A 20,215-nucleotide genomic window follows, 5' to 3' on the forward strand; every position below is an offset into this window, starting at 1 on the left:
ATACATTTCTTCCCGTTGCTAAACAGGACATTCGTTTCTTTTATGGCTAATACCAGGGTTGCAAATACTAGACTTGTCTTCAGTCTGGCTACCCCAGATGCCAAGATCAAGAGTCAATATTTAATATGGAACTCTAGGGCAGAGCCAGCTGCCTAAATTTGCCCACAGGGTTTTGTTGCATGCAGGCCCGTGTTGAGATCCTCATGTTTGTATTAGGGGCTGTGTTCCCTCGAGTTCTCTAGCTGCCCGCTCCGTAAGCATAAACATTGACTTCTTAGCATGGCAGGTGGCTAAGTAAAGTATCAACTGCTCCCAGTCCAGAATAACTTCATATGCAAACCGTTAAAAACAAAACAGAACAAAAAATCTGGACACTTTAGTAGAAGTCTGCCACCACCCCTATAGCCACCCCCACCAAGCCTTCAAGAGTCGGCAGAGCCCTGTGCAAACCCAAGCTCTGACATCTAATAACACAGTCCACGCCGTGCATGCTTCTGCCCCCTCGGCTAGACAGTGCTGGTGACAGTGTTGCCTGTTTGTCGTGTGGGATGCGGTAGGAGGAATTAATACGTAGCTGGGAGTGCAGTCAGTAATAGGATACTTGTTTCTCAAGCGTGAGGCGTGATTTCCAGAACAGCACATTTTTACCACAGAATCAAACATTCCCTAAAGGACAATTTTTTTTCTGATCTTATAAAGGGCTTCAGGAAACCCCTTTATAAGAATAATTTTTCTTAAATTTAATGATACTGCTTTGTTGGGTAATAATAACTCTATAGCAGGTATGACATATGTTCTAGTTTGCTTTCCATTGCTATGATAAATGCCATGACCAAAAGCAAGTATGGAGGAAGAGGTTTATTTGGGTTATGCTTCAGGTAACAGTCCAGCACTGAGGAAGATAGGGGCAGTGACACACAGAGAAGCAGAGAGGGGAAGATGGAGGATGGCGGCTTACTGGCTTGCTCCCTTTGGTTGGCCTGGCTACTTTTCTCATACAGTCCAAGCCTACCTGACCAGGCAGGGCACCTACTGCATTAATTAGGGCTTAAGAAAAATGCCCACCTGCCAATCTGATGGAGGTATTTCTTCTACTGAAGGGACATACTCCCTTTCCCAAGTATGTCCAGGCTTGTGTCAAGTTGACAAAAGCATAGTTATATGACATACATCTATCGATAATTTAAAAAATGCTCCACAGACATGGCCCCAGGCCAATCTGGCGGAGGCACTCCATCAACTGAGACTCATTATAAAACTCTGGGCTGTGTCTAATTGGGAGCTGACACTAACTAGGAGAACGTATTTTACATATTTGGTCTTACTTCTCAGCCTTGCTTATGAAGCAGTTGCTTCATAGAGGAGGAAAGCGACTCATTTGTCAGCAGCACTTCAGTATGCAAAGAAAGCAATATTCAAACCCAGGAAAACCTAGGTAAAAGCCTGTGCTCTAACCATGATGTACCTTACCACCCACATGGACGGAAATGCAGAGCTCAAAGTCAATGCCTGTGATCTATAAAGGCATCCAGTTCCAGAGCAGGGGGAATGGCTGTTGATGCAGCTTCAGATGGGAAAGCTGCCCGCTCAGGCAGTCCTGCAGCCGTTCCAACCCCAACCCTGTTCCCTAACAGTGTTCAGCTCTCTCTTACTCAGGCTATTGCTTCCTGATAATTAACCTCTCCCAGAGAAATTCAAGAATCGATCCCAGTCTTCAGACTGCGACACTGTTTTTTGTGTGGTGGTGATGTATGTCACGGTTAGAGCACAAATTTATTCCTAAACTGTTCTGGGTTCAAACCAGTTTGAGTTCCAGCCTAGACCGCTTAGCTGTGGACTTTGGTTTCCAACCTCATCCGCCCCAGCTAGCATCTCCGCCATGTTTCCTACAGAACACCACATTGCCTGCATTACGTCTCTGCCCCAAAGAAGGCCTTTAACAGAGACAGAGCCCAGTGAGGAGGCAGAGAGCCAAGCTGTGCTCTGGCCTCCCCGTGTGAACTGTGGCATGTGCATGTCTGCATTCATGAGGAGACAGCAGACATACACAACCACACATGATAAAAATAAAGCTGTAAAGGTGAATGTCTGTCTAAGTGTGAGCCCCTGTGGTCCCAGCACTCAAGAGGCTGAGGGCAGATGCTCAAGTCTGAGGCCAGCCTGGACCACCCAGAGAGACTCAGACAGAGAGGGGAAGGAGGAAGGCTTCCAAACAAAAGGAAGTTGAGTTGCCGCTAAGCAATATCTCTGAGAGTCAATGAACCCAATTTAATAGATAATTACATAATTGTAAAAGAACTTTTATTCACCTGGTTCGGGTGTTGTCTCGGAGGCTTAGTGCCTCTGTCTGCTAACATAGGCCTAGTCCTCGAAGCTTCTGGCCTCTGTACAATCTAGCCTAGGCCAAGAATGTTTTCAGCCTCTGGCACTGCTTAATAAGCTCACCCTTTCTTGTCCTTTCTGAGCTCTGGGCTGGCTGGTTCAACTCAACTGTTCTGGCTCAAACTCCTCTCCCAGATGACTTACTCAATCTGGTTTTTCTCTTGGCCCCTGAATTACTCTTCTTGGCTCGAACTAATTCCAGAAATCTGCTCTAATCTTCTGGATCCTTCTCTGGCTCATTTGGTTTTCACCTGAGTTCTCTCTCTCTCTGCAACCTGTCTCTCTATCACCGTCCTGGTAAAACTGCCTCCTCTCTCTTTCTCATTGCCCCTTAAGTAGCTTTCCTTTCCTTTTGGGTACAAAAGCCAGATGACAGAGCGCTGAAAGTGAAGGGGAAACAAAGCATATGGACAGTGGGTGTTTGTGAGAGATTGGTGATGGAAATGGAAGAGGCAGGTGAATGTTTGGAAGTTGAGCTAACATTGAGGTAGAAGTCCAGATCAAAAAAAAAATAGATCATCATTTGCTACCAGGCCTGCATTCTTTCTATCCCTAGGCACACACAGTGGAGGAGGAGAGAATTGTCCTGTCAAGTTCTCCGGTCTCTACATGCATGTTATGGTATTCTTCCATATCAGACAGACAGACAGATGGACAGATAGAGAGATATGAAAAACCAACCAAATAAATAAATAGATGTATATTTTAAAGTTTTTTTTTAAGGCTCCTTGATCTCCCACTGTTACCTCAGTTTCACTGTTATCCCTTAAGGAGGTTCTATGGTCTCTCTTTTTCCTCACACTGACTTTTATGCCAATTTCAAAGGTCTCCTGTAATCTAAGCTGTTCCTAGAATCAGTCAAGCTATTCCTAGAGGTAGCCAAGACAGAGACAGAAGTCGCCAAGGCACTGCCCTTCTATGAGGCTGCATGCCAGCTTGATTCCTGATAGCACCTCTTCAAGTGTCCCTAACAAGGGCTCTAGCTGCTAGGGACAGCAGGAAGCCAGCCCAGTGCAGAGCTGCTGCCTTCTTTCCCAGGTCAGGTCACCTTCCCAGGGAAAAGGCACCTGTTTCTATTCCAGTTGACCTCCAAGCACTAGCTTTCTGTTTCTGTTTTGTGTTGGTGCAAGCCCTTACCATTACAGCTCAGAACAGAAAAGGGAAAGTGCCATGTTTATTCTGTGCACTCAGAATCCTTCTTTATATCCCAGAGCAACATTTTGAGTAAAATCTCTGAGCCCTACACTGTTGAAACAAGGATCTTCTGAGTCTGCTGCCTCCTCCACTTAGCTGCCCTGGACCTTGGGACTTTCAAAGGGAGCAAGTTGAGAGGAGCAGCCAAAATCCTTGGGCAGTCTCAGCAGCACCTAACCCTTTCTGTGTTGGAGCTTATGAGCACCTGATGACGAGGTTTTCTTATAAATAAATAAGACCATTCATAAACACCACCCCACCCCCCCACCCCCCACCCCCCACCCCCAGCTCATGGGATTCAACCCCAAATGGAACCTTATGCCAGGTTAAGGGCTCTGGATTAGAGCAATTTTTGCTAGGTTAAAGAAATGCAAATCAGCATCGATCAACTGCAAGAATGCAGCTGATGGACTTAGAGGGGAAAAAAATAACAACAACAAAACAATCACTGGCCCTCCCCCAAACTTTACAGCAGATAATCTGACTATACTAACTTTTAAATCTCAGGTGGCAACAGTTCTACTTTATGGAGATGAACCCAAAGTAAATGACTGAAGATTTAGGAGTATTTTTCAACACATTTTTTTATAGAAGGCGAGGACCTAAAACAAGGCTGTATGTACACTAAGAAACAGTCAAACTCTGGATTATCTCAAATAAAGACGGATTTCTCACTCACGTGCACCTCAGGCCTGAAAGTAAGAAAAGCCCTTTCTTTGTTCTTTGCTTCTGTTTCCAGACTTCTCCACGCTTCATGGCTCCAGGTCACATGTCACATGGCCTGCCTCCTGTTGTTGGTATCAACAGAATTCTGGCTCATTTTTCCTTTTCTTTGGAGAGTTGAGTTTCCGCCTTCTCTCTTCCTCTCTCCAGTGTCATAGTTGCTGATGGCTTCAACATCACCCAACTCTTGAGGCCTAAAGCTGCTCGCCTCCAGCTCTTCTTACCTCAGCTGTCCTCACTCAACTGAGCAGAGCTACCTCTTCTCAGGACCCTGTCAAGATATTAGTGTTGCCCATAGCTAGAGCATCCTCTGACATGCCCATCTCAACTACCATATTCTGGATTCTCTTCTGGTTTCTTCCTGCCTTACACTGCTCAGCACCAGGGTCTATCTACCATTCCAGTCACACTCATGCCAATACCTGCAACTCTTTCCTCTTATCTCTCTGTGTGGCACTCACTTGGGAAATCCCCATTTTAGTCAAACTAGCTTTTCACCCACTGCAGACTGTACCTGGGTGGCTGGGTTTTGAAGGGAAAACACACAAAAGTAAACTATGACCTCAAAGCATCTCCCCTACAAAAAGCACTTTTCTGTTCCATGTTGATGTTCATTCAGATTCAGTAAATGAGACTGTACTTGGAAAAGGAATCTCAGAGGATGCCATTAAGCTGAGAGTCTTCAGACACCATCAACCTGAATCAGAGTGTGAACTAAGTCCAGAGATAAATTACCACAGAGAAACAGGAAGGGGATCCTGTTATGGACCTTTTGGTTTAGGACATGTAAACTTGTTTTTATTATAATTCCAAGCTGGGGATTTTAGTTTGTCCACACTTGTTAAGTGTCTTGTATGGAATGTGGTCTTTGCCACCTGGAATTAGTTGACTTCTGAGGAATTCAAGGGGTATAAATATGATAGCCCAGAGAGAGAGAGAGAGAGAGAGAGAAAAAGGCATGGCTGCTTAGAGGAGTATTGCTTGATGCTGGTTCATCTTGCTGCTGCATTTGCTGTTTGCTGATTTGCTGGTTACCTGGATTTCTGAATGACTGATATTGGTATCACCTCCAAAAGAATCCCATGGCCCTACCCAGCAGGAAGTAGCATAGAGAACTCTGCCCCTGACCCTACTAACCTTCTTACTCTTCTTCCCAGTGTTGGGGGTTGGAAGGGAGGTAAAAGCATTTAAGAACCCTAACTAAAGTAGCTTTGTTAAAAAGTCTAAACCTACAGGATCTGGTGTATGTGTGTGTGTGGGGGGACCCAACAGATAAAGTAAAGACGGCAGCACAACTCAAGGATACAGAAGCTGGCCTGCCTCCTTGAGGAAACAGAAGCTGGCCTGCTTCTTGCAGAAGCTGGGAGACAGAAAGGAGTCTCCCTTAGAGCAACCACAGTCAGCGATGCTGTGCTCGCCTGCTGATTTTGAACTTCTGTCTGCAGCTGTAAAAAGATCTGGAAGACTCTACCTAGCAGTGTTTCAAAACAGATACTAAGACTCATAACCAAACCTTTGGCAGAAAGGGAGTTAGTATGACGTGGAAAGGATAGGAGCCCCACAAGGACCAAATATATCTGGGCACAGGGGTCTTTTCTGAGACTGACACTCCACCAAGGACCATGTATGGATATAACCTAGAACCTCTGCTCGGATGAAGCCCGTGGTAGCTCAGTAACCAATTGGTTTCCCATAGTAAGGGGAACAGGGACTATTTCTGACAGGAACTCAATGGCAGGCTCTTTGACCTCCCCACCCCCCAAGGGAGGAGCAGTCCTGCTAGGCCACAGAAGAGGACTTTGCAGCCAGTCCTGAAGATACCTGATAAAACAGTGTCAGACGAAAGGGGAGGAGGTCCTTCCCAATCAGTGGACTTGGAAAGGGGCACGGTGGAGATGAGGGAGGGAGGGTAGGATTGGGAGGGAATAAGGGAGCGGGATACAGAGTTAATAAAATGTAACTAATAATAAAAAATTAAATTAAATTAAAAAAAGATAATTTTCTATCATTATAAGTCACCAAGTGTATTGCTGATCTCTGATAGCAGCCCCAGGCAGTTTAGCACACCCTCTAAAACAATAATCACGTAACTCCCACCTCGGGTTCTTAAATAGCCCTTTGCACACTCTCAGTGCCTGTTCCTTCTTAGGAGAACTCAAGTTCGAGAGGTGAGGCAGAAAGAACTGGGGCATTTTCACAGCGTCCACCTCTCTTCTGAACATCGCACCTGCCCTGGGCACACTCTATCCAGATGCTCTCTGTGCCATGCCTGCCTGTGTCAAAGTTCACCTGTCTTTCTTCGCTCCCCTTAATCTTCAGTTGGCTTCTCTAGGCTGACTGATTGATGGAAACCAATGTTTTAGCCTGTCCCATCCTAAAATCAGAACCAGACCATCTACCCAATGATATTTCTCCTCCTCTGCACACCTCCAGTTACTGACATAGCTTTCTCTTCCTATTCCAAAGCAAAAGTTCCCCAAACTGTTAGCCTAGCCCCTCCTCTTCTTTCCAACCCCACCAACTGGCTTTCTTCCCCCACTCCATGGAAGTCACTTGTGACGTCATGGGCAACCTTCTTTTACATTATCATTCTAGGAATGATCCATTATCTGATCCTTTTCAAACATTTTTCCCCTACCTTAACTCTCCTGCTTCCCCTCTCTTTGAAAGTAGCTCTCACCAGGATGCCCACTTTCTCATCATCGCTTTCTTCTGTCTACCTTCCTGGGGATCTCATCCAGTCTCAAAAGCTTTAGACATGGCTGTTAGACTGGTGAGTCTAAAAAGCAGTCCTAGCCCTTCCTGAGCTTTTGGATTCAGTTGACTAACTGTCTCATTGTCCTTTTAGTTTGGTTGTCTGAAAATTATGTGAAATGTCAAAATGTCCCAGATGGCCACACACACACACTCACACCACGCACACATGCATCACGCTCACGCACCCCCGACTTCCTTTCATCTTCCACCTCTAAATCCGTCACACCACCTTGTACCATTTCTGACCCATTTCACGGCATCCTTCTCCCCAGAAAGCCCTGTCTCCCTGCCTGCCACATATTACAGCCGTCCGAAAGTCTTGCCTGCCCTGCTTAACGCTCTCCACTAGTTTTCCATGACGCTGGAAATGAAAATCCAACCTCTAATGCACCCCCCCAACCCCCATCCCCACTGCCGCTGAAGCCATGATGGTTGTTGACACTCAAGCCAACCACCTCCACCTCTCAGCTCCTCCCCACCTGGCCCCAAAGCATTCTAAGCTCCGTGATGCACTGCTCCTGCTTGCAACTTGGGTCTGGCTCCTCCGGTCTGGTCTCTTCAGAAACCCTTTGAGCATATTTTTAAAGTTCTATGTGGATGAATGTTTTGTCTTCACATATGTATATACACCGCGTGCATGTCTGGTGATGCTGCAGCCAGAAGATGATGTTGGACCACCTAGAACTGGAGCTGCAGAGGACCATAAGCCACCATGTGAATTTAATGAAAAGCCTCTGAAGGAGGAGCAAGTGTTCCTAACCACTGAGCCCCCGATCCAGCCCCTAACTCCTTTAGGTTGTCATTTTTATTTTTAGGTTGTCGTTTTTATTTTCCTCTTTGTTGTCTTCTTCCCTTCACCTAGATAAGCTCTTTAGGGCAAGGTCTCTGCTCTGTACATCAGTACAATATGGGATCCCAAGAAACATTCAGTTTGTTTGTGGGTTTTTTTGTTTGTTTGTTTGTTTTTAATTGGCTGGTTCAATAAACAAAGCGAGGAATCAGTGATGATTCGTGCCTGTGTGCTCTCCTGTGGTGGCACTGGCGGGGCTCAGAGGGACAGCATTTGCAGAGTGTTTTCCCTTTTTCTCAGCTTGTTGGGGCAGAGTCTCCCTAATTGCTCTCCCACTGTCCAGCTAGCTGGCCTCCACTTTGCAGGTTCTCCAACCTCCCTGTAGAACTGCTAGGATTACAGAAGCACTCAGCACACAGCTTTTTTGTTTTGTTTTGTTCTGTTCTGTTCTGGTTTTTTTGTTTGTTTGTTTGTTTGTTTGTTTGTTTTCTGTTTTGTTTTAATGTGGATTTAAGAGATTAAATTTGGCTGGAGAGATGGCTCAGCAGTTAAGAGCACTGTCTGCTCTTCCAGAGGTCCTGAGTTCAAGTCTCAGCAACCACGTTGTGGCTCACAACCGTCCATAATGTGATCTGATGCCCTCTTCTGGCATGCAGGTGTACATGCAAATAAAGCATTCATATATATTAACAGACAGAGAAAAGAGAGAGGGGGAAGAGAGAGACCCATACTCATCATCAGGCTTGCAAAGCAAACAGTGACCTTGCATTTGCTATCTGGATGACCCTTAAGTAAGATATTTAACTTCAGAATTAAGTTTTACAAAAGAGAAGGAAACATGGTCCGGAACTTGTGTAAATAGAGAAAATGGTAATTCTAAAAATAAGTGTAATAAACACTACTGACCTCTTTGCACTAGGCATAATAATAATAATAATAATAATAAAGTACAAATTGAGATAATATGAGTAATTCTGCTTTACAAACAGGGAAACAGAAGGCCAGGGAGGTTTACTCACCCCTAGTCCTAGAAATAGCACATTGCAAAACCACAACCATGAAAACTGACTCAAAGTCCATGGTCTTAATTATTGTCCCATACACAGCACAAAAATGCTCAATAAATAACAACTATTATTACTAATTAGATTGCAGACGAGTGGTTGGCAAACACTTTCTGTACAAAGGCAGATGGTAAATATTTTAGGTTTGACAGCCCATATGGTCTTTGTTGTGGTGATCCCCAACCAGAAGATTATTTTCATTGCTACTTCATAACTGTAATTTTGTGATTATCGTGACCTGTATTGTACATATCTCTGTTTTCTGATGGTCTTAGGTGACCCCTGTGAAATAGTTTGCCCCCCTACGGGTCACACCCCACAGGTTGAGAACCGCTGGTAAAGCAGCTATTTCTGCCTTCCCTGCGTCTTTACCGCCCTCTTGTGATAATGGCTGCCTGGGGAATTTAAACAGAAACAGAAAATGGTCAAGGTTTTGTTGATAGCAGCTTTGCAGATAGCCTGTTCCTGATAGTCCCTTGCACAGCTTGTGATTCAGAAAGCCACGCCCACAGGTGTCCAGGGAAGCTGTGGTTTCGGTAACCCAGTTTAAAGCAGATACCAGCATCAGCGTAAACCTGGACTGGCAAAGCCACTGAACTCAGGATTAAGTCATCAGCTTAAGTTCTTTAATACCAAAATCTTTGTAAGAAAAAAAATGTCTATTTCGGACAAGACTCCAAGGGAGAGAGAAGGGCTGTTATCAAATGTCCAACAGCTTGCCAAAAGTTTTATATTTTTTTTCAGACCCCAGTTACAGGAAATTCAATGTCCTCTTCTGACCTCTGCAAGCTCCAGGCTCAGATGTGTCCCACATACATACATACATACATACATACATACATACATACATGAAAACAAGCAAGCATTCACACATACTAAAAATAAATAAATATTTAAAAATTACAATTGGCATATTAAATAGAACTACAATAGAATGATTTGATATCGTTTTAAACAGGAAACAAAGGGGGGGGAGATTTTCAGGTTATAAACCCCTCCCCCAAAACAAATTTTAATCACTCTTTTAAAGTGGGTTAGTATGACAAATCTATTCAGTGACTAATCATGTCTAAGTCCTGTTTCACTAGTAACCGATGACATTAAATGTAAGGTGGCATTTGATTCAAGAGTGAGACGGCAGCAGGGATATGGCTGTGACAGCTGGCCTTCCTCATTACAGCGCTTCCAGCCTTGCTGTTCTTCTTCTAAAGAGGATTTCAATTTTTTAAGGTTTAGGGAAAGGAATCATTAACATAGAAGGGAAAACTTTCAACACCCTTCTAGCCACCACCTAAAGGAGGTGGAATAGACTTGGCACAAACAGGCACCAAATAGTAAAAGGGATTTTTTTAATTGGCAGCTAGCTGTGATTTTCCAGGGCCTGTGCCTCTTCTCTCCCCAGAATTTACCACCTTTCCTGCTACGCAGTCGGAAGAGGAACGCTAGCTATCCACTTTCTGGGCGTGGAGAATGGACTCCTTCCTCACCAGAGAGGCTACACAGCTTAGTCTGAGGCCAAAAGAGAAACTGTAATATTGATAGTGATAATAGTAATGATGATGGTGATGATTAGATGATATCTAGAATACATATTCCAATAACTACAGAAGAGATTCATGGAAGCGGTGTCATAGAGCTCTCCATGGTGAATGGGAACAGAAGGTGGATCACATGAGTCCAAAAGCTCTTCCAGGGAAAGCGAAGACCAGAGACCAGGTTTCCTTGGTAGTAAGAGACAAAGTCTACCTTCTGTGTCTACAAGATGAATAGTGGTTTCTCTTTAAAAAAAAAAAAAAGTACACCTGCAACTATAGCTTGAGGCATGTTGCCTACTGGTCAAATGACAGTTCCATGGGACATAGCCTTAGAAAACAACAGCAAAATGGTATTAGTGCATCAAGCACATTTCAAGCATGACCCAGGTACATGATGTCAAACCCGGCCATGGGTACAGGCAGGACTCGAGGGGACTGGATGCAGAATAAAATGAACACAGTGACTCTCACAGCTTAATTTGACTTTCTTCCCATGTCTGACAAAATCCAAACCGTAAAAGCTACCTCATTTTGTCAATTCCTTTCCTCTGTGGCCTAGAGTCTTACCATGCCTTTGATATGACTCACCTCGTCAGTGTTTGACATTTCTTAGGCTTTAATTCTTTTCAACCCTTAAATATCTCTTCTTTGTCACACACTTTACTAAAATCAAGAAATGCCAAAGTCACTTCTTCGAGGGTGCTGCTGTGCTGCTAACTGCCCTTGAGCCAGTGTACCCTGGGCCACCCTCCTTCACCTTCTGTGAAAAGCCCTGCAACACAGGAAGGTTCAGCCACATTTCCCCTCCAGGGGAAGTGTGAGCCTGGGTAATGAGGCTAATGTTGTCTCTCCCGGTCACACATCGTAAAGAGGCAGCAGAAGGCAAGGTCATGCTGACATAGTCAGAAGTCCCACCACAGGATCACTCTCCCAATGAAATAGGAACAACTGCACCGCCATGTTGGGCTTTGAGAAGAGAGAAAACCTGTGTCACAATGTTGGCGTCAGTCATTCCCATCAGGGAGAAGGAAAAGTCAACTGCAAAAGCAAACGATCGTCCAGCTACATGTGTTTAAAGTGTTATGAAAAAACAGAAAGATGGGAGCAGGAAGTGGGTGCTCCTTTGCTGCCTTAGGCTGATTTGAAGTTAATTATACTAAATTATACTAAAACATTTTAATTAAAATCTTACTTTTTTGCTACACGATATTTATTCATTTTAGAGAGAAAAATCAATCTCGCATTTTTTTAAAACACAAAGGAATGAGCCCCAATACAAGACTCAGACAGGTGATGAGAGTACGCGCTCCCTTGACTCTTAACAAAGAAGCTACGTAAGATGGAATCCTGTATTTTAAAAACCATTACCCATATCGCTGACTTTTGCTATCAATGGAGCAAATAAAACCTGTACTTCCAACTCGGTGGTTATCTGATAGCATTCTTCCAAGGGCAAAGCATGAGTGCTGCGAAGCAGAGAGAGTGAAAGTGAGCGGTGAGACCGCTCAGAAGCAGAGACCATGGCATGGCGGCCAGTGGGCTCTCACCTTCAAAGAACTGCTGCAGGGCCTGGTTTTCATCTAGCACATCCATGTTGCTGTGGTCCTTCTGGGGGCTTCCTCTACAAACAGGCGCTATCAGGTCTCAGGGAGCAAGGGCGGTCCTCGGGACTCACAGCCTATGAATACTCCTGGAAAACCTCCATCTTCTTCTTATCGACCTGAACCATTTCTTCAGCCATCAGCTGGAGCCTGTAGAGATGTCCAAGTTCTCAAATGTGATTATAAAAATGAAAGGACGCACCACTACGCAGGAAAGAAAAATCATGAAGAGGGAAGTAATCACAAATCTATCTCTCTTCGTTCAGGAACTGTTTCTACTTTGCCTCTGGGCTTTGTTTTAAGGACCTTTGTCCTTAGAGACACATGTAATTACATAAATGGGCAATAAATGCATAGCCTTATCTCTTATGTGTCCTTTACACCAATGTTTCGCCTATCTCCACCTGCATCAAGCAGATCCTTTCAGCCACCCAGAAAAGAAATAGTTATTTTCTTTAACCTCAAAAGGAGGCACATCAACATCATCATTTTTATGGGTGGCCAAGAACACTGGGTTATTTCAAAGATAAAAAGTTAGAATTTGTTCAACATTTTCAAATGTAAAGTGGAAAATGACATTTCTCAGCACAAACCTAATCTATGTTCAAAAATCTATGTTCTTTTTTTTTTTTTTCCTTTTGGCTTTTTGAGACAGAGTCTCACTATGTGGCTCTGGCTGAATTGGAACTCACTATGTAGACCAGACCAGACTGTCCTCAAACTCACAGAGATCCTCCTGCCTCTGCCTGCCGAGTGCTGAGAATAAAGGTGTGTACCACCGCCGCCCGGCTTCAAAATCTGTTCACCTTAAAGGTATAGACTAAGTATGGAAGCCCCTCTAGACTACATTCTCAACATAATACATCTAAAACAGCTTTCACTTCACATCCTCAAGACAGAACTACGTAAAATGTGTTTCTACTGCTTAGCTACACTCTGTTTAGTAATAGCCTAAGAAAAATACAATTGGACGTTTAAGTGTCATCCTGGACCCTCACTTTTCCTTTATTCACACAGCTTTGTATTTTGAAAGCAATCATGAGCCTACCAGAAAAACTGGAAAAATAGTTCCATGAAACACCCATACACTTTTCATCCAGATTTATTAAGTATTACCCTAATTGTCTTCCTCTTCTTATTTTAATTAGGTAAACAGCTTTTCTTTTATACCAAGTCATATTAAAATAAGTTGCTGACATCGTGACATGTCGCCCCAAATAACCCAGTATGTGCCTCCTAAGCCGTTCGCTCACATCACCAAAACGTCCACTAAAAACAAAAATATCGATTTAATCCTATCATCTTACATAGTTACCCCCATGCCTGAAATATCTGTTATAGGACTTCTTGTTTTCCAATCAAGCCTTCAGTAAGTGTTCCTGAATGGCCTTTTTGTTTTGTTTTTAAGATTTATTTCTTCATTATGTATACAGTGTTCTGCCTGCATGTACACCTGCCCACCAGAAGAGGGCACCAGTCCATTATAAACGGTTGTGAGCCACCATGTGGTTACTGGGAATTGAACTCAAGACCTTTGGAAGAACCGCCAGTGCTCTCCATTTCTGAGCCATCTCTCCAGCCCCCTGAATGGCCTTTGTTACAGTTTGTAGAATACAGAACAGAGCTGAGGAAGTGTCTCACTCAGTTGTTTGCGTGTTGCTTAGCATGCATGAGGACCTGGGTAAATAAGTTATCTGGTAAGGGTAAATAAGTTAATCAAGTAGTTAATTAGTTAATTAACTAATTAATTAATTGACGGACTTGTCCCCCTGTCACTTCAGTCGACTGGTCATTCATGATTTGGATGTTTGTCACTGACCAGTCTGCTGTCTTAGAGAACGCGCCTCTTGAATTTGTCTCCTTTCACTATGAGGACTAGGAGAGCTGATAGAGGATATTAGTAGCCTGTGTCTTAGAATCTCACACATATTGGGAGCTAGAGAGATGGCCCAGTGGCTAAAGCCACGGGTTGCTCTTCAAAAGGCCCAGGTTTGACTCCCAGCACCCATGTGGCAGCTCACAACCATCTGTAAGTAGCTCCAGTTCCAGAGGGCCCCACAACCCTTCTTGTTGACACGGGCACCAGGCACAAAAGTGGGGCACAGACACACATGTCAGCAACGTACCCATACACAGAAAATTGTGTTTTCAACTTTTGTTGTTGTTTGGTTTGGTTTTTGAGACAGGCTAGCTCTGTGTAGCCCTGGCTGTCCTGAAACTTGCTCTGTTGACTAGACCGGCCTTAAGCTCAGAGATCCACCTACCACTGCCTCCTGAGTGCTGGGATTAAAGCTGTAACACTAGGCCTGGCTAATTTTAAGTATTTTTTAAATCTATGGATCTATCTATCATTTACCTACATATCTATCATCTATCTATCTATCTATCTCTCTATCTATCTATCTATCGATCTCAAACACACCATACACACACAAACACACACACACACACACACACAATTTCTTGGAAATAAGTAAATGATTTTAGGGAAGTATGAGAGTTTAAACGCTTCTGTCAAAAGTTAATATTGAGCCCCAGGTCTAAAAGGACCTGTCATTAAGTTTATAATGGAAAATGTTTCATATTTTTGTTTCCGTTCAGGAACTGATATAATTACATCCCAGTTGGAAAGACAGCTACGTTAGAATGCTAGCACAAGTCAGCTAAGGAGCTGTCAGCAGTCCAGATAACCAGGCACAACGAATAAGCAAGAACTCACTATAGACTGGGTATAGGGTGCAAGGACTAAGATTAAACCACATTTTTGGAAGATTTATGCCTTTATATGAAGTATGGAGTAACAAGTCTAAGGCAAGTCGTCACTTCTGGCTAACTCAAGACACCCAGTGAAGGTCCGGCCAAGCTTTCTGAGGACTGGAAGTAAGTCTCACAGTATAACCCACTTGGATGGATACTTGAGGAGGCTGACATTCCACCCAGATGCCTGTGGGAGGGAGATTCAGTTCCTTCCAGTGAGCTAAGAAGCTATGCTTAGAAGCGGAATTCCGGCTTAGTGCTTCGGGAGCCAGGCAAATACGTGAGGAGATGGGTCAGAACAAGCCAATGGAAGGTCAGAATAAGCCTTAGCTTCACGTAAAAGCTATGGTGCCCCTTAGGCTTGGTGATGTAGAGAGGGTGAGGGCCAGCGGGGCCCAGGAGAGCCAGAAAAGTGAGTAAATTTGTCAGAAACAACGCCTTGAGCAAAACTTGACAGGTTAATTTCCCCCATGATTTGAGCTTAGGGGGGAGCACAGAGCATCGTTTACTTGACTTTTGATCCCCTATAGCAAGCACACAGCTTCAGACAGGTCAAGGGGATAAAAACGGGAAAATTATTTCAACAGTACTGCTCAGTCTCTCAGGGCCTTGTGATGGAGTGCACGTGCCCATGGCTGCGCTAGCCAGAGCCTTCGCTTCCCAGCATGCCTCCCACCTCCCACGCGTGGACCCCTTTCTTTCATGCATTCACTTTTAACCACAGGCAAGCACCTGTAAACCTGCTGGCCGGGGCAGAAGCTGAAGCATGACCTGTGAGGCGTTTGTTCCCCCCGAAGGTCTCTCTCACACAGGTGACCACTCCCCTGAACCGCACGCATACACATCACACACACACACACACACACACACTTGATCTCTGTGAGAAAAGGAATATATGCCTTATATGTAGTTTTCTGAGGGTCGTTTTTTTCATTCTATGTTAAGTTAGTACATTGCAAGTAGCCAGGAGTTAGACATTTTGGTTCTGTACAACAGTCCGTTATGTGATAGATTCACAGATAGACCTGTGAATTTTTTTCTAGAACATTCTTATGTACTTTCTGGGGTACTTGCAAATATTTCTCTTAAGCATATACCTAAAAGTGGAATTGTTGCTAGGCATAGTAGTCCACATTGATAACTCTCAGTGCTTGGGTGACAGAGGCAGGAGAATTGCCATGAGTTCAAGACCAGCCTGTGCTACACAGTGAGTCCCAGTCTAGCCTGGGCTACACAGTGAGTCCCAGACTAGCCTGGGCTAGTAAGACACTATGTCTCAAAAATTAAAGTGAAATTGCTTATTCACAGATATACAAATACTTAATGTTTTCAGTTTTCTTGCCTTTAAATGTATTGTCATTTATGCATTGTAAAAAACATGTGGTTCATTGTGACATTTCCGTGCGTGTGTTTTATGTCCTTGGATCACCTTCCTACTCCCTTCACACAAGGCCCCTCTCTAGTCCCAAATGGACCTTTTCTCTCTTTTTCTTTTTCTTTCTTTCATTCTTACTCTCTCTTTCTCTCTTTCTTATCTGGATTTCATATTGGCAAGAAAATGTGCAACATTTTTCTTTCTAAAATGATTTATATCATTTCAAATGTTCAACTTTCAAATGAATGGCTTTTCACAGTGACTGATCACATTGACTAAAAATCTTCAAAACTGGATTTTATACATTTATTTTTGCCAGTTGAATATGTTAAAATATATCACTACGGTCTTGTTTCCCAGACTGAATCTTTAATGTTTATTGCCATTTATGTACTTCTAACTCCGAAAAAACAAACACCCTGAGCCTTTCGTCCCTTTTCTGGTTAGCTTGTCCGCTCTGTAGCTGTAGAACCTGAGGCCTTGTACAGGCCTGACATGCACCCTGTCACTCAGCTCTATCCCTGTATTAGTTACTATAAAATGCCATCACAAAATCAGGTTACAGGAGAATTTGTTTTGGTTGTGCTTGCAGAGGGATGAGAGTCCATCAAGGCAGAGCAGTGGGCATACAGCAGGCAAGGTAAAAAGAGCAAGGAGCTGAGAGCTCGCATCTTTTACTACAAACACAAAGCACAGAACAGACTTGGAAGTTGGGGGAGGGGTGATACATCCTCAAAGCCCCTCGTGATAAACTCCCTCTAGTAAAATCACACTTTCTAAGCCTCCCTCAAACCTAAAATCCTCCTGCCTGAGCCTTGCATGTAGCTTTATAGGTATGACCCACCAGTCTCCACTCTGTAGATATCCATGATACTAAGAAATGTCTTCTCAAAGTTTGGCGGACCAAAGTTCTAAAATAAGAATTTCTAACACAGCTAATTTTATTCTATAATTACTTCTTACGATTTCTTTCTGCCTCAAGCTTAAATTCTTCTAAAATCTATTTCATCAGTTTTTCTACATCAAAAGTCCTAAAGTTCGAGATACCCAAGTTGTGTGTGTTGAGGAGGATTTAATTTCTTATTCCCGCCCCCCCTTTTTGGTGGTCTCATGTCATGGCGACATCTACTATCCATTATGGCAGTGGTCCTCAGTCCGTGGGTCTCCATTCCAGATATTTGCAGTACAGTTCCTAACAGTAGTGAAATTACAGTTATGAAGTAGCAGGAAAATAATCTTATGGTTGGGGGTCACCACAACACAAAGAGCCATATTAAAGGGTCACAACATTCGGATGGTTGGGAACCACTGACCAAGAGCACAACTTCTGTGTCAATATGAAGTCTATGTTCACAGGTCTGCTATAGAGCTTGTTCACAGGTCTGCTACAGAGCTTGTTCACAGGTCTGCTATAGAGCTTGTTCACAGGTCTGCTATAGAGCTGTGTACTTTTGCTTTCCTGGCTGGTCTGCCCATTTCTGCATTAACACATTGATGTTCAGCCTCATAAGCAGGATCCAAAAGCCCTCCTTTCTTCTTTCCCACAGGTGCCTTGACATGTTTTTACCTTTTACTCAAGTGCATATATTTATAACCAATTTGTCAAATCCAGGAGGAATGGTACCTACCTATCACTTAGTAAGAACTGACCCAATTTGTTTCTCTGGTCATGAGCATTCCATCCCTGTCTAAGCTTCATCACCATCTGTAAACAAAACTAGCAAATATTTGAATTTACAGTTATATATTATTTTTGTATTAATTTTAGTCGACTGCCTAATGAAGATGTGATATTTAATGGCAGACTTTTTAATTGGATTTTCTGTATGGACAACTGCATAAGGTACAAAACGCTTTTTAGCCATCTCCTTTCCAATAATTTGGCTGTTTTTCTTATCTTTCTGTGTTCCCGTAACACTTCTATTACTATGTCGGATTTTTAAAATGAAGAAAATTATTATCCTGGTTTGATTTTAAATAATTTTAACTTAATTTTCATTTATGTTACGTGTGTGGCTGTGTGTGGGTATGTACACATGAATGCAGGTACCCACAGAGCTGGAGAAGGTGCTGATTCCCTAGAGCTAGAATTACAGGCAGGTGTGAGCTGCTGAAGGTGGGTGCTCCTGTTTTGGAGAATTTTATATATCGGTACTGTGTTTATAGCATCTCTCCTCCCTCCAACCCCTCAAATTCAGACTCCTTTTCTTTAATTTTTGTTAAATATATATACAAACGTAAATATGTAAATACAACCCTCTGAGTCCATTTTCTGTTGCTTTTATGTACGTTTTGAGGCAGATCACTTGATATTGGAGAACCAGTTAGAGGGAGCTCAACCCTGGAGAAGAGCGATTCCCCCACTCTCAGGATCAATGACCCCTAGGGGTGGGGCCCTGTAAAGTTTCCTCCATTGTGGGTGCTTTTCTCTCTACCCCTGCTTATTCTAAAGCCGTTTCTCTGTTTCTTTCCCAAGAATAGCGATTACAGGATTTTTCAGATGTGTTGATAATGAAAGTACTTTCGTACTTAAAGATGGCTCAGTAATGATTAACAGGTACTGATTTTCATAGGTTTTCTGCATCTACTGATCAACTAAGCTTTTTACTGTTATTCTGCAGTGAAGATCAATCTTCTAATATGCCACTTCTGTTGCACTCCTGAGATGAATTTTATTTGGTCAGGTGTTAGGTTCATGACTACAACAAACCCATAGTTTTCGTCTCTCGTATTGGTTCTATCTAGTGTTGGTATCAAGGCAATATTAGTGTGGCTGTGGAGAGCACACGAAGTTGTTATCTGGGTAAATTTGCCTATTAGAATAACCCGTTCTTTAAAGTTCGGTAAAGCTATTTGTGCCTAAAACTTTCTAAGGAAAAATTTAGCTATCTCCTTTAATGAGGCTCGTTCTTCGTTAACCATTTTTCCTGGAACTTTTCCACTTTGCTTGAACTTTCGTGTTAACTGGCCTAGCTGATGAGACCGGATGCACCTGGTTAGCACCCGCAGACGCTGTAAGGACACACTTTTCCATCCCCAGCATTGTGGAATGTTTTCTTTTTCTCAGTGATAAACTTGCCTTAAAATTTTGCCTACTTTGTTCATTTTTTCAGTCAAATGTTCTGCAGTCCACAGATCCTTGCTTTGGCTTTACAGATTCCTTCCTTTCACCTCACTGATCTTATGTCAGTAATTTTATTCAGTCACTTTGCTCACTCTCGATAAGTGGCTCTCAACCTTCAGAATGCTGTGACCCTTTAATACAGTTCCTCATGTTGTGGTGTTCCTCAACCACAAATTTTTTTGTTGCTACTTCCTAACACTGTTATGAATTGTGATGTAAATGTTTTCTGGTGGTCTTAGGCGGCCCCTGTGAGAGGATCAGTTGACCTCAATGGGGTCATACCGACAGGTTGAGAACCACTTATCCAAACCGTGGTTGCTATGTAATCTCTTCTGAGGCCTAACAATCTTTGCTTCCTGTTTTGTTTGATGCTTAGAATTTAAACATTTCCAAATACTTATGTTCAAAAAAACAAGGCTTCTTGAAGTCCGTGCTGGCTTTGAACTTGCTATGAAGCCAAGGACAACTTTGAACTCTTTATTCTCCTGCTCCTACTGAGAGGAGGAAGGCTAATAGCCCAGGTCGTGTCCTTCATCCCCTCCCCCCTTTTGTCTTTGCAGCATTACGTAGCAGCCTCTTCTGTCTCTAATGCTCCCTTTTAAGTTTTAAGGTCAGGTTACTATGTTCAATGATAAATGCTATCAGCATATTCTCCTAAACATCTTTTTCCTCTTCGAAAAAGTGCTAAATCAAAGCTTCTTGGCATAGCCAGAGGCCGCATGTGGCCAAACCTCTCTGGAGATAGTCTGCCGGCCATTTCTTGGGCTGCAGACCAGTAACCTGCGTGGTCTTCCTCCTCCTCAGGGTCCGCTCATCTCCTCCACATCATGTCCAACCTCCCCCAAGAGCTGGATCTGGCTGTCATGACTGTTTGGTAGCTGTTTCCCGCGTGCTTTTCTTCATTTGTTCCCCT

At 43.3% G+C, this 20,215-nt stretch overlaps 1 protein-coding gene across 4 annotated transcripts in view; it reads right to left on the reverse strand.

Annotated features, from left to right (window-relative positions):
• Positions 1–12,307, reverse strand: part of Myrfl (myelin regulatory factor like) — a 104,839-nt gene extending 92,532 nt beyond the window's left edge. For 3 of the 4 annotated variants that reach the window (XM_021643650.2, XM_060378093.1, XM_060378092.1), the window contains exon 1: positions 11,993–12,307. In XM_021643650.2, coding sequence (XP_021499325.1) covers positions 11,993–12,038 — 46 coding nt within the window. In that variant the 5' untranslated portion in view covers positions 12,039–12,307. Of the gene's footprint in view, positions 1–4,255; positions 4,671–11,992 lie in introns of those variants that run through there. The other variant, XM_060378094.1, reaches the window with a different exon arrangement.
• Positions 12,308–20,215: the final 7,908 nt, after the last annotated feature.

This window comes from Meriones unguiculatus, chromosome 2 (genome assembly GCF_030254825.1).
Source record: "Meriones unguiculatus strain TT.TT164.6M chromosome 2, Bangor_MerUng_6.1, whole genome shotgun sequence".
NCBI classification, from domain to species: Eukaryota; Metazoa; Chordata; class Mammalia; order Rodentia; family Muridae; genus Meriones; species Meriones unguiculatus.